Raw genomic sequence first — 13,537 nt, forward strand, 5'->3', positions numbered from 1 at the left:
GGGCTGCCAGGCTGAGCTCCCAGCCATGTCCTGGTGACTTGGCTCAGGGTGAGGAGAAGGCCCTGAACCACTGTCCAAGGCCTTCAGCCCACATTGGCAGGTGGCCACCTTCACTCTCAGACACCAGATGCCAAAGGTCACCCATTTCTGGCCCCGCAGGGTTTATCTTACGCCTTCCTTCCCAGAGGCCCAGGCGGTTCCTGCTGTCACAAAGTGTGAATGGGGTCCCGTCCCTGTGTCATAGGAGCAGAGGTTCCTCAGGCAGAGTCCCTGGCATTCTGGGAACTTGTGCCTTTGGTTAGTTCATCCCTCTCAGGCCCCACCAGTCCCCTCTCCCAGAGGTTGCCCACGAGGACCCCCCATTGCCTCTGCGTGGCAATGACAACTGGCCTCTGGATCACAGCAGCATTGGTCCTGGGGTGCCGGAGTGACAAGGGACAGGGCCCCTGTCATCATCTTGCCCCACTCCACATGCCCATGCGCCCTTCCTGTGCTGCCCTGTACCAGGACCACGGGCTGCTGCTGCTGTGGGCAGCCCAGGTGCAGGGTGGGAGGAGCCTTCCTGCCTAAGGGCAGAGAAGCCCCTGAGGCCTCCGGGTAGGACTCAGTGGACATCCCCTCCCCCAAGGCTGCCCCACTGTAGAGCCTCTGCCATCCCAGCACTGGCTGCTGGCTGCAGCTGCCAATACGCAGGAGCATCCGAGTGGGCACCGTTCCAACATTTTACCTGCGCCAATTCAGTTACATATTCCACCTGTCAGCCTGTTAGCAGCTCTATGTTTTTTAAGCCATCAGGCAAATGCAGTAATTTGCCCAAGATCACAAAATAAGGACACATGGAGGGAAGAGTTGGGCATCCAGTTAGAAGTTCAAATGAATGTTTAAAACTACATTCAGAAGTCAGGGGTGGTGGCACATGCCTGTGATCCCAGTGACTCCCAAGGTTGAGGCAGGAAGAACACAAGTTGGAGGCCAGTCTCAGCAATCTGATGATTGCGCCTCCTGTTTCATAAAAAGGAGGTGGGTAGCCAGGTACAGTGTCACATGCCTGTCATCCCAATGGCTCAGGAGACTGAGGCAGAATGATCGCGAGTTCAAAGCCAGCCTCAGCAAAAGCAAGGCACTAAGCAACTCAATGAGACCCTGTCTCTAAATAAAATACAAAATAGGGCTGGGGGCTGAGGCTGTAGCTCAGTGGTAAAGTGCTTGCCTCGCATGTGTGAGGCACTGGGTTCAGTCCTCAGCACCACATAAAAATACAAAAACATACTGTGTGTTCATCTACAACTAAATAAATATTTTAAAAAATAGGGCTGGGGATGTGGCTCAGTGGCTGAGTGCCCCTGAGTTCAATCCCCAGTAGCCCCCGAAAAAAAGGGGTGAGTGGGTTAGCCCCTGGGTTCAATCTCCAGTACCAAAAACAAAATAACAACAAAAAAGCAAATATAGAATGAACATGCATTAAAGATCTGCTGTAGCAACAGAAAACAAGTGCCAATGAAGCCGTTCATGGAGCATTTTTGAGAAGTTGTGCATTTTTTTAAAAAAATTTTTTTTAGTTATACACATTAGTTAGCACAATATCTTTATTTTGTTTATTTTTAGTGGTGCTGAGGATCAAACCCAGTGCCTCACATGTGTGAGGTAGGTGCTCTGCCACTGAGCCACGACCTTAGCCCAAGATGTGCATTTTTTTAAATATTTATTTTTTAGTTGTAGTTGGACACAATACCTTAATTTATTTATTTATTTATTTTTTATTTATTTTTTTTTAAATTTTTTTTTAAATTTATTTATTTTTATGTGGCACTGAGGTTTGAACCCAGGGCCTCGAACCTGCTAGGTGAGCGCTCTGCAGCTGAGCCACAACCCCATCGTCCTCATTTTGAGAGATGAAATGCTCAGTATATTCAGCCAAACTCTACCATGCGACCCAGAGGGTGGAGGTCACCAGTCAGGGAATCCTTGCCCTTACCGGCTTGACTTCATCACCTCTCAGAAGCCCCACCCAATTGGCCTGGAGAGTTAGGGTCCTGTTCATTGCCTCCTGGATTGGATACCACCCAGGCACAGTGACATTTGGTCACTCCAGGGCTCAAGTGGGAAACGGAAGTAGTGGTTCCAGCTCCGGATTCCCATGGGGAATCCAGCTGCCAAGCTGTTAGGGCTCAGTAGCTCACCTGGGACCTCTGTTGCTTCAAACAGCACAGGTAGGGCCTTTATAGTAAACGGAGTCTGCAAAAATATTAACCCATTCAACCAGGGGATGACGCACTTACCCCACCAAGCGCCTGGCATTCTTGAGTCAGTGTGCACCTGCCTCCTCCCCAGTCCTTCCCCGACTGACCCTGCTAACAAGAAACCAGTGACAACCCTGCCAAGGGTCTTGCAGCATTCTGCACTGGGAGCTTTGACAGAGGGCTTCTTTATACACATCCTCCTAGCTAGGATACTTCCTTAGGACCAGCACTCCTCACCCCCCACTGGCAGCCACAACTGCCCCCTACCCCATTGGCTCCATTCTGTCCCCTCCAGAACACGTTTCCAAAGAGATGAAGGGGTGTGGAGAGACCAGAGGTCCCCCCAGCTGTAAGAGCACGCGTGAGCGGTCTGGACTGACGCATGTTGGTATGTGGTGCTGAGGATCGAACCCGGGCCGCACGCATGCCAGGCATGGCGCGCTGCCGCTAGAGCCACACCCCCAGCCTGACGCATGTGCAGAGCTCGCGGCCTCCCTTGGGCGTGCGTGCGCCTGCGCGAGGTCCTCCAGTCCGACAGGGGGCAGTGAACCGGACTTACGGGGGGTGGCAGCGCCGGCGTGACCCGGAAGAGGTCACGTTATAAGGCGCTGGCGGCGGCGGCGGTGGTAGCCACTTCGAGTGTGGGCCCGGCTGCCGCGCCAGGATGAACGCCCCGCCGGCCTTCGAGTCGTTCTTGCTCTTCGAGGGCGAGAAGAAGTAAGCGGAGAGGGCGGGCGGGGCTCGCAGGCAGCGCCCATCGCCTCGGTCCCTGCGGGTCTGGGGCTTCTCCGGCCCGGCGCGGGGGACTGGAGCAGCTTTTGCAGCAGCTCTTGCTTGCCCCGCTTAAGGCAGCCCTGCGAGGCCGTGGCGAGTGCACCCATTTGCAGACGAGGGAAGTGAGGCTTAGGAAAGTTGAGTCACTTGCACCGGGCTTGCAGGAATTGGTGGGGTCTACTATAGTCGAACCCCGCGTCTGGTCCTAAGTCCTTTTCCTTAGGGACCTGGCAGCCGACGCGTCTCCCACCCGCCACCTCCACCTTCCGTGGGGCAGCCACAACGATGGCTCTAAAGCTGCTGTGTGGCATTGCCGGTGTGGAACCTGCAGTGAGTGCCCGTTGCTGGCAGGTTGGAGGCCAGTGGTCAGCCAGCCAGGGCTTGGCTCCTGGAGCCCCCGGTGTGGCCTGATCTGGCTGGAGGCCCTGTTTTACCTTGCAAGTGGACTTCCTGCAATTTTTTTGTCATAGAATTTTCTCTTAGGCTTACACGAAGTAATTTGTGCAAATCGCTGAGCCCTGGGCTGGGCACATTGAAGACTGAAGCCTTAGCCCTTCTTGTGCTTGTTTTGGTCCCAGGGGTTTAACCAGGGGCGCTCTACTACTGAACTGCATCCCCAGCCCTTCATTTTTTTGAGACAGTGTCTTGCTATGTTCCCAGGCTGGCCTCGGACTTACAGTCCTCCTTGGTCGCTGGGGCTATAGGTGTGTACCAGCACCCTGAGCCTTCTCATTCTTAAGAGGCTGGTGTGTGGGGTCCCATGGTCTAGCCCTTGTCGGCCACTTCAGCCTTCCTTTAGGTAGACTTGACTGGGGACCATCTTGTCCCCCTAGGAGAGACTGGCAATGTCTGGAAACATTTCTGGTTGTCACAGGGGTTGCTGCTGACATATAGTGGGTAGAAGCCAGGGATGCCCTTAAGGTCACAGTGTACAAAAGCGCTCCCCACAGGAAACAAAGCTGTCGTTTTGCGTCTGCGGAGTGCTGCCTTAGCGAGACAGGGCAGCTGGGGCTGGGGGTTGGCGCAGCCCCTCCCTAGCACGCGGGGCCCTGCCAATCAGTGTTCGGCTGACGTGTGTGTGTGTGTGTGTGTGTGTGTGTGTGTGTGGGTGTGGGTGTGGTGGGGGGGAGGGCCCTGGGTCACTGTACTGTCGTGAGTCAGGAAGGATTTTTGTTTTTGTTTCTGTACTGCTAGGGATGGAACCCAGGCCTTGCACATGCTAGGCAAGCGCTCTACACCGGGCCCTCCAGCCCTCAGAGCAGTTTCTCTGGGGTGAAGAGATGGAGAAAGGCTCTCAGAGGAGGCAGGACCTGGCCTGTCTGGAAGGGCAGGGTTTAGACTTGGGGAGCTCCTGCCCCTCAACTGTTGCTTCCGCCTCTTTCTAGGATCACCATTAACAAGGACACCAAAGTGCCCAATGCCTGTTTGTTCACCATCAATAAAGAAGACCACACGCTAGGAAACATCATCAAATCGTAAGTTCCAGGACAGGGGCCTTCAGGAGGTGGTTAACGGGGCTTTTGGGGCCAAGCACAAGTCCCCTGAGATTCCTTTGTCTCTCTGAACTACAGGAAGTCCTCATCTCTTGCCCGAATGCCGCCATCCTAGTGCTTTGCTCCCAGGCAAGCTGACCCAGGTCTGCTCACATAAGGCCTGTTTCTCTATCTATTTATCTGACGAGAGCGCAGGCAGCCAGCCGCAGGAAAGCAGGGCTACTCATGCTGATGAGCATTGAGAGGTGGCCAGGGTTAGCTCCCTCCACCCCACCCCTACGGTGACAGTGATCTCAGTGACAGAAATCACTGAATAGTCCAAGATGTAGAGGCAGAGACTGACTGCCATGGAACAAGGGGAAGTGAAGAGGTGTTGTGTGGGTCTCCAGTGCCTGCCGTGGGCACCCCACATTGGCTACACCAGTGAAACTCCAGCTAGGTAGGGGGTCAGCCATGTGACTGTCACTTCTGCCCAGGGACTAGTCATTTCCCTGTAGAGACTGGGTTCTTCACTGTAGTGCTGAGGTAGGTGGCGAGAGGGGACAGGGGAGGTATGCTTTTCCCAGTCTGGCATGTGGAGGCTGTGGGTAGCAGTGACCCTGGTCCTGGTGCATAAGGTATGGGGATGCCCGTCTCCTGATGACCCCTTCCCTAAGCCAAGCCAGCGGGGCACCCAGCTTTTCCAGGGCCTGCTGCTCCCTTGCTGCGTGAGCCCAATGTCCCCCTGCGCAGAGGCCTCCCTTGTGCTCAGGCTTGGCCAGGAGCGCTCTGGAGCTCCGTAGTGCCAGTGCAGAGCCCTGTAGCCCCATGGAGCAGGCCAGTGTTCAGGGACTGCTTCCTGTCACCAGCAGCTGGGAGCCTGAACTCCTTCCCCTGCTGACTGGTTTGCTGTTCCAGGGCCCTTTTAGGACCAGGCCCAGGGTTTGTGTGTCCTGGCGCCTGGCTGGATATTCAGTTTAGGGAGGTCTCTCTGCTGGCAGGGCTGGGTCCCTGTCTTAACAGAAATCTCAGGAATCCAGAGCCCAGCCAGAGTCCTTGAATCCTACTGGATGCAGGATGTGTGTTGGGGATCCCATGTGGCATATCTTGAGTGACTATTTTACTGGAAGATTTCTGGGAAAAGAAATGGTGTGGCTAGAAAGCTGCTAAGTCCCAGGCTAGGGCCCAAAGGCCACTAGGCTCTGCCTGCCTCATGCCATTTGCTCCTGTTTTTCAGACAGCTGCTGAAGGACCCACAGGTGCTGTTTGCTGGCTACAAAGTGCCCCATCCCTTGGAGCACAAGATCATCATCCGTGTGCAGACCACGCCGGACTACAGCCCCCAGGAGGCCTTCACCAACGCCATTACAGACCTCATCAGCGAGCTCTCCCTGTTGGAAGAGCGGTTCCGGGTGAGGTTGCGGGTGCTGGTGGAGCTGTTCCCTGGCCCACACCCAGGGTTTCCCAGGGCTGTTTCCTGGGAGGCTTCTGGTGGGAGGCATCAGGGATCAGGGACTTCCCCCACCTCCCCAGGTGCTCTGACCAGGGCTGTGGAGCTGAGGGGTGCCGTCTCCTGCACTCTTGTGGTCCCCATGGGCCCAGGGGACCTGCTGCTCCTGGAAGCTGTTCTTGTGTCTCCTCTGCTGCTGGGCAGCTGGTGCTTAAGGCCTGTCTGCCTCCAGGTGCTGCCAAGGGGCAGTTCATCCCAGGTGGGGCTGTCCCACCACAGTCTAGGACAGTTTAGATAGGGAAAGAGCCGTGGCATGTGAGGTCCCCCTTATCTCTGCAGGGTGTGTGGCCATTGGGCCCAGCAGTGGCAGCATGTGTGCCACAGAGCTGTAGGCAGGGTAGGCTGAGGCCTCATCCTGCTGCTGGCTGTCCAGCTCCCCGGAGGGTTGGAGGTGCTGCCTCTCCCCCTCCTCCTGTGTGCAGTACAGCCTGGGCTGTGCTGGGGAGAAGGGCCATGGCCTGAGTTCCTTGGTGGACCCTGTGCAGGTTGCTAGACCTGTTTCTGGCAGCCTGACCAGTCCAGCTGAGGGGTTGCTTTCTTCCTTTTCCCCAGGTGGCCATCAAGGACAAGCAAGAGGGGATTGAATAGGAGGGTCAGAAGACACCTGCTCCTCCTGCAAGCCCAGCTCCCGCCTCCACTGTACCCTCCTCTGTAGGCATCGCAGAGGACCGTGGCCAGGCCCAGCTGTGGCTCCTGGCAGCTTCCTCGTGACCTCTTCCCTGACACTGAGGTGTCCTGTACATAGATTGTTTTAGCTTCCTAATAAAGTATGACATTCAAGGACCCAGATGTAGTGGAGGTGACTTCACAGCAGGTAGTCTGGCAGACAACCTGTTCTGGACACTCGGGCCACTGCTGAGTGGACTGGCCCAGAGCAGAAGCAGGCTGGGAAAACGTGCGCACATCCATGAACCTGTCTTGGAAGCCAGCTGCTGGGTCTGCGTCACTGCAAACAGTGCTCAAGTCGCCATGTGGAAATCGAGAATTTAATAAAGACACTATCAAAACGCCCCCCTCCAGCCCCGAGCTAAATAAGTTAAGCCACGTCCCTGGTGTGCTGCGTCCCGGGAGCCTGCCCGGCTAGCATCTCCTCCAGACAGCTATGATGTTGGAGTCCGTCAGAGCTGTGAGGTAGGTCAAGGCACTATTGGCCACCACAGTGTTTACCATGGTCTTGGTCACCGGCTGCCCAAGCGCTAAGGGCTGAGGCCATTTAAGGATCTGGTGGGAGCAGAGAGAGGGCTGGGTTCCTGCTTCCACACACCAGCCCCACACACTGCCAGCCCCAGCCTGGAGGAGGCGGGGCCTGGATGGCACCCATGAGGGCACTCTTGGGACGGTACCTGCACAGGGGCCTGCGGGGCTGCCAGCTGTGGAGGCGGCTGCTTTAGGATGTGCCCCACATCGTAGATCCACACGCTGCCCTCCTCATCTCCGCAGAGCACGACCCCCTTCTCTGCCAGGACAGAGGGGCCTCAGGTGAGAGTCAGTGGGGGCAGGGCTCCAAGAAGCAGGGGTGGGGGCGGGGGCACTCACCAGGGCAGGCGCTGAGGGAGAAGTAGGCCAGCTCCGTGGATGACCACTGCAGCTGGGCCAGGACCACCACAGCCACCGGGGACTGGCTGCCTCGGCCTGCCCATGTCTGGCTCCAGCTCCACAGGCAGATGGTGCCCAGGCCACTCCCCTTGGAGGCTGTGGTGAAGGCAGAATGGAGACCTGTGCCCAGGCTGCCCCTGGCCGCTCTACCGCTCCCCAAGTGGGATGCCTCAGAAGCCCTTGGACCTGAGCCCAGCCCAAGGATAAGTGACCCACCCATATGGGTCCCAGAGGCCAGGCTGTCCTGCCTGGGCTCACTCACCCACGACATCCTCATTCACAAATGCCAGCCCATCCACTCTCTGCCCGGGTGCCTGGGAGCCCGCAGAGAAGATGAACTCCACCTCGCACACCCTGCGGGACGGCAGACGGTGCCGGTGGCTGGCCCTGGCATGCAGAGCCGCCTGTCTGCCCTGGTCAGCCAGCCACCTGGGCCCTGGCCTGGGGGAGGCTGGGAGATGCAGCCCCAAATTGCACTCTTGGCCATCAAGAGGCTCAGCGTCACTCTGAAGGGGGCCAGCTTCTGGTGCCCCAGGCCACAGGAAGTGGGCGCCCAGAGGCACAAGGGGTAGGATGGGTGGGCTGTGTGGCTGGGCCTCTGGGCCCAGGTGCCAAGCTGGGCAGGTGTCTCGGGCCATATGCCAGGACCTGGAGTGGAGCTGCTCTGACCCCGAGGACAGGGGAGTGGCTCACATGAGTGGGGTCACTGTGTGCCTGCCCAGTCCTGCAGAGGCCAGCCAAAAAGCACCTAACTAGGGACAGGCCTGAGCTGCGGCAGAGGGGACAAGAAGGCACCAACACACCTGAGCATATGGGACAGGCAGATGTGGCATGAGGAAGCGAGAGGTAGCCAGTGCTACTCCAGGTGTGCAGGGGGAGCTGGATGGAGCAGTGGAGCCCACGGCTACCATTAGCACTTAGCTGGACATGCCACACCCTTTGCCTCGGCCTCCACTGGCCCTCTGCGCACACTGTCCCTCCAGGCAACCTCCTCTCCCCTGCCTAGCCCTTGTAGGCTGCCTACCGCAGAGTGCCCTGGCTGACCCCGTGAGGACATCCCCTCCCAATTATTCTTTTGGAGCAGACACCACCCTTTGTGGGGCTGTCACTGGCCCCTCTGTGAGGTCTGTCTCCCTGCAAGGCTGTGTCCCACGGTAGGAACCCGTGCTATGCACTGTCCCAGGGGCTTTCCAGTTGACACTGATGCGCCACCTCCCTGCCCTGCACTAGCCCTGGGTTTCAAGTCGTTGTCTCCTTTCTATGGACAAGGACATTACGCTAATAAGAAGGTCACACTGCTGAGCAGCAGGACCTGGGCTCAAATCAGTTGGTCACAGTATGGTGAGGAGCGGCCCCGACGTCTCTAAGGCTGCCAAGGGCAGGGGCATGCTGGGCACCCAGTCCCAGGGCCTGGCTTTCCAGGCATCCCTGCCGGGCCTCACCTCCTCTTTTGGGGCTGGTCCAGCCGCACGTCCCAGCAGCAGCAGCCCCCCTCGCAGCCGGCCAGCAGGTAGGCATCCGGATAGGGGGCGACGGGGCAGAGGCGCAGCGGGATGGAGGTGGAGTCCAGTGTGAGCAGCTGGCTGCCAGCAGGTGAGGGGCAGCATGAGTCCGGAGCCCTGTGTGACCTGCTGGTCACTGCTCCCTCCCCAGGCCACCTGCAGGCTCACCTGGCCTGGAACTCATAGTCACGGTTGGGCACCCCAATGTCCCAGAGGATGATCCGCTTGTCATAGGAGGCCGCTGAGGAGGGAATGGGAAGGGGAAAGCAGCCCTGAGGGACCCTGTGCCCTGCTGCAGGCTGCGTCCCAGGCTGAGACCAGGGTCCCCAGGTCAGCCCTTCAGAGGAGGGAGTGGGACTGTGGCTAGGAAATAGGGCTTGGGCCACTGTCCCACCGTCCTGCTGAGCTCAGTGTGCCCAGCACCACAGTCTCCTGCCACTCCTTTACTACCTCTGCTGGGTTCACCCTGAGGGCCAGCAGTGCCCACCCAGGTCACTGACAGAGCAGGGGCCCAGGTTTCCAGGAAACTCCAAGGCCACAGAGCAGGTTGGGCATAAGATCGGATCCAGAGCCCAGTCAGTTAACCAGGAAGCCATGTCAGCGCCACAGCTGAACTCAAGGCCCAGGGCACCCAGCAGCCACCAACTCCCTACCATCCCAGGGAGGGGACACATGAGGCCATCAGGGCAGCAGGACTGGGATGTGGGGAAGCCCTGGGTCAGGGGAGAGGGTCTTACTGAACAGGTGGGTCTCATGGATGGGACTGAAGCAGAGGGTGGCGATGGCCTTCTTGTGGGCCCGGATGACCCCGCAGCAGAAACCTGCCCGCACGTGCAGCAGCCGGACCAGGCCGCGCAGGCCTGCGGCCGCCAGCACATTCCAGCGCTTCTTGTGGCCTGCCTGCGTGACCACTGTCAGGGCTGTCCAGGCCACCGAGAAGAACTCCTGGAGGAGGCAGGGAAACGGTCACTGAGCAGTTACAGTGTGAACATGCCGCAGCGCCAGGCCTGGGGGCCTGCGTGAGGACAAGGTCGGGAGGACTGAGAACCCCACACTTGGCCCGGCAGCCTTGGCACTCACCTCGCCAGGAGCCTTGTACTTGTGGAGCACGATGCCCGTCTGGCAGTCTATCACACAAACCGCCTCCCCGCCACACGTGGCCACCGTCTGGGAGGTGGCCCCGGAGTGCCCTGTTTCAAGGGGTCATCTGAGTGAAAACTTTTGCCATAAGCCCCTCCCTGCAGCTCCCTCTTCCCGACCTATAGAACAATTTTTTTATTTTTTTTTGGTGGCACTGGGGATTAAACCCAGGAGTACTTTACCACTGAGCTGTATCCCCAGCCCTTTTTATTTGAGACAGGGTCTTGCTCAATTACAGAGGCTGGCTTTGAACTTGCCATCCTCCTGCCTCAGCCTCCAGGGGGATTACAGGTATGCACCACCGTGCCCTGTCTTTCCTGATTGCCCCCTCTATCCAGGGATGCCCCCCCCCCCCAATGGCCCTGCTGGGAGTGCGCATGGTGTGGTTCTGCTCCGGTGGCCCTCTCCCGAGACGCACCCTCCTCCCAGGCTGGCTCGAAGGCACAGGCCCACAGCTGGGTCTTCAGGTCCTGAGGGCTGTTGTTCCTGCTGTGGCACTGCAGGAAGTGCAGGGGCTCCAGCTGCAGGGCAGGCTGTGGGGACACAAGGCATCATGGCTACCCACTCCTGCTCCCCCAACACGTCACCCCTGGACCTGGCTCCTCACCTGGCTGCTGTCGGGGCCTGAGGGGCCGCCCTCCGTCTGGGCTGACGGGGAGTTACAAGCCCGCTTGGTGGAAGGAAGGTTGAGTGGGACATCATCTGGCCGTTTCAAGGACACCAGCCTGGCCTGTGGAGGGGGCCTGGTGACCACAGGTACACCTGCCTGGGGCTTTCTTCCTCCCGACCACAGGCAGACTGGGTGCTCTTGAGGGCACAGGAGGCAAGGGCTGCTCCAGGTCGCGGAGGAGTCTGCTCAGTGTTATGGTTTGGGTGTTCAATTGGTCACCCACAGTCACTGCTCGTGACGCCACTGGGAGGTGGGGCCCAGTGGAAGGCAGTCAGGTCACTGGTGGCATGCCTCTAAAGGGGATATCAGCCCCCTGGTCCCTTCCAACCTGCCTTCTGACCATCATGACGTGATCAGGGTTCCTCTACCACATGTGCCAGCCATAATGTACCGTGCTGCCACAGACCCCAAGTGATGAGACCAAGTGACTATGGACTGAAGAAACTGTGAGCCAAAATAAACCTTTCCTCTTTGCAAGCTGATTATCTCAGGCACTTTGTCACAGTGACAGAAAGCTCTCTGACAGCTTGGGCACAGGCAAGAGTCTCCTGGGCCCCCTCTTGATTTCCAGTAGCTTTCCCAGGGACTGAGGGTCAAGGCAGGTCCTTGGCCCCAGGAGCCCCATGGAGTCACACTCACCCTGGGCTTGTAGGTAGCTGTAGTTTCCTGGGGCCTCTTTGGGACGTCTGCCTCATGCACCTGGGTCCCACCGGAGGCTACCAATTCCTCAGAGATCATCCGAACCTGGGCAGGGCCAGGCCTTCAGGAAGCTGGGCACGGTCCTGATGCCCCAAGCCCTTCACCAGACACCAGGTCAAAGGGAGCTGGGCCTCTGGGAAAGGGCCTCTGCAGCTGCTGTCCCTGACCCACCCTGCTCCCCACAGTCACCAGCCACTCAAGGACAGACACCTCCAAGGCAGTGAGAGCCAGGGAAACTGACCCCTGGCACCACGGGGTGAGTACATACGCGCCACTGGGTGAACTCGCGGAGAGAGTCCGGGCCATAGCACACGTCCCTGACGGCGGACTTCACGAAGTCAGCCTGGGCTTTCTTGGTCTCCTTTCCAGGGCCCAGTGCAGCCACGAACTTCTCCCAGTGAGCTGTGACCTAGTAGGGAGGAACCAAATCCAAGCCCAGCCCCTCCCACCATATCACAGGAGTCTTTACCCCCTACCGGGAGCCTCTTAAAGGCACTAGCACAAAGCAAGGAGGACTGGCCCAAACCTGCTTGGACCAGCTGGTCCCAGCCTCCCTGTGCCCCGCCTGCACACCTGCTGGGCAGGACCTCCAAAGACAGAAGCAGAGCTGTAGCCAGGCACAGAGTAACATGCCAGGCAGTCCAGGTGAGGAGCCCCTAAAACCCAGCTCAGTGTCCTCTTCTGTCACTCCCTCAATGCCCCCCACTGCTCCCAAGCACGCCTAGATAAACTTCTCCCTGCCTTTACCCTGTTCATCAGTTCCCGGTTCAGATTCTCCATCTGAGCGCAAGTGGAGGACGCATCCTTGCCATTGACCTTACGTAGCTTGGGCAGGAGAAAGGAGACTTTGAGGTTGTCATTGACCTAAGAGATGAAGGAATAGTGGAATTTGAACACCATGGAGTCCCGACACAGGGGCATGGGACTGGTGGGAGACCCCACTTACCGTCAGGAAGGGGTTGCCCTCCAGGCTAAGCTCCTCCAGATGTGGGAACTGGCTTAAGGCAGTGACATCCCCCAGCTGGTTGTTGGCACAGCGGAGGATGCGCAGGTGCGGCAGGCCCAGGTTGGGCGGCAGGGTCTCCAGCAGGTTGTAGGAGAGGTCAAGTTCCTGCAGTTGCTTCAGGCGGCTCAGGAGCTTCGGGTCCAGGTGCTCAGAGAGCAGGTTCAGCCGTGACAGGCTGCGTGGGGGCAGAGGGAAGGCTGCTCAGGGAACAGCAGGCCTCCCAACCCACACCCAAGTACCCAGGCCGCCGCGGAAAGGGTTTCACCTGATATTTCTTGTGCATGCACGGAAATTTTAAAAAACCTTATAGCTACTTTAGAACCCGGGGCTGCTGTCGTCCTCGGGACGCTTTTCCTGATCCTCTGGGAGCTCCTCTGTGCTTTTCTCTAAACATCTCAGCGGGTGGCGCAACACTCTCCTTCTGCCCTCGGCAGGGGTAGAGCCACTCGGGCCCACCTGGCATACACGCAGGGCGGCAAAGGTCCCGTGCGCCTCTTAGGACGTTTGGCGCGTGATGAGACTCCGCCAGGGCGAGGGGACGATAACGGAGACAGGCAGCGGGAGGGGAGGGGCCCTGGCCTTTCTTCCAGCCCCCGAGCGACCTGGGCGACCCGGGGGGCTGCGGGACCCCCGCGCACGCGGACACAGCCTCCCCCGCCCGGCTCTTACTCCAGGCTCCGGATCTTCCCCAACCGGTCGCTCTTGGGTCGCCCGCGTTGCATGAGCAGCCGCGCCGTGAGGGGGCCCATGGCGAGCGGGCGCGGCCCGCGCTGGCCCCCTCGGTCTCCTGGAGTCCGGAGGAGCTCGGGATGCCCGCCGTCAGGAGCTCCTGTTCGCCGTTACCGAGTCCAGGAGGTGGCGCCGCGCAAGTCCCGAGACAGAGACCACCGGAAGGAAGCGGAGCCGAGGCCGTGTGCAGGCGCGGACT

At 58.8% G+C, this 13,537-nt stretch overlaps 2 protein-coding genes across 3 annotated transcripts; one reads left to right on the forward strand and one right to left on the reverse strand.

Annotated features, from left to right (window-relative positions):
• Positions 1–2,831: 2,831 nt before the first annotated feature.
• On the forward strand, positions 2,832–6,779 carry Polr2j (RNA polymerase II subunit J). The gene is made up of 4 exons (XM_026396936.2): positions 2,832–2,957; positions 4,400–4,489; positions 5,724–5,898; positions 6,549–6,779. Exons 1-4 carry the CDS (start codon positions 2,905–2,907, stop codon positions 6,582–6,584), a joined length of 354 nt encoding a protein of 117 aa, XP_026252721.1. The 5' UTR covers positions 2,832–2,904; the 3' UTR covers positions 6,585–6,779.
• Positions 6,780–6,877: 98 nt separating this feature from the next.
• On the reverse strand, positions 6,878–13,515 carry Lrwd1 (leucine rich repeats and WD repeat domain containing 1). Of its 2 annotated transcripts, XM_026396934.2 has the most exons (15): positions 13,279–13,515; positions 12,550–12,784; positions 12,351–12,467; positions 11,872–12,012; positions 11,544–11,648; positions 10,842–10,964; positions 10,653–10,767; positions 10,175–10,284; positions 9,832–10,039; positions 9,263–9,335; positions 9,035–9,175; positions 7,855–7,946; positions 7,533–7,688; positions 7,340–7,452; positions 6,878–7,217 (listed from the first exon to the last, which is right to left on the reverse strand). In XM_026396934.2, exons 1-15 carry the CDS (start codon positions 13,356–13,358, stop codon positions 7,077–7,079), a joined length of 1,950 nt encoding a protein of 649 aa, XP_026252719.2. In that variant the 5' UTR covers positions 13,359–13,515; the 3' UTR covers positions 6,878–7,076. The 2 variants fall into 2 exon arrangements, with proteins under 2 accessions (XP_026252719.2, XP_026252720.2); XM_026396935.2 differs by lacking the exons at positions 6,878–7,217; positions 7,855–7,946 and having other exon boundaries at positions 7,364–7,452.
• Positions 13,516–13,537: the final 22 nt, after the last annotated feature.

Source organism: Urocitellus parryii, chromosome 9, assembly GCF_045843805.1.
Source record: "Urocitellus parryii isolate mUroPar1 chromosome 9, mUroPar1.hap1, whole genome shotgun sequence".
Classification (NCBI taxonomy): Eukaryota; Metazoa; Chordata; class Mammalia; order Rodentia; family Sciuridae; genus Urocitellus; species Urocitellus parryii.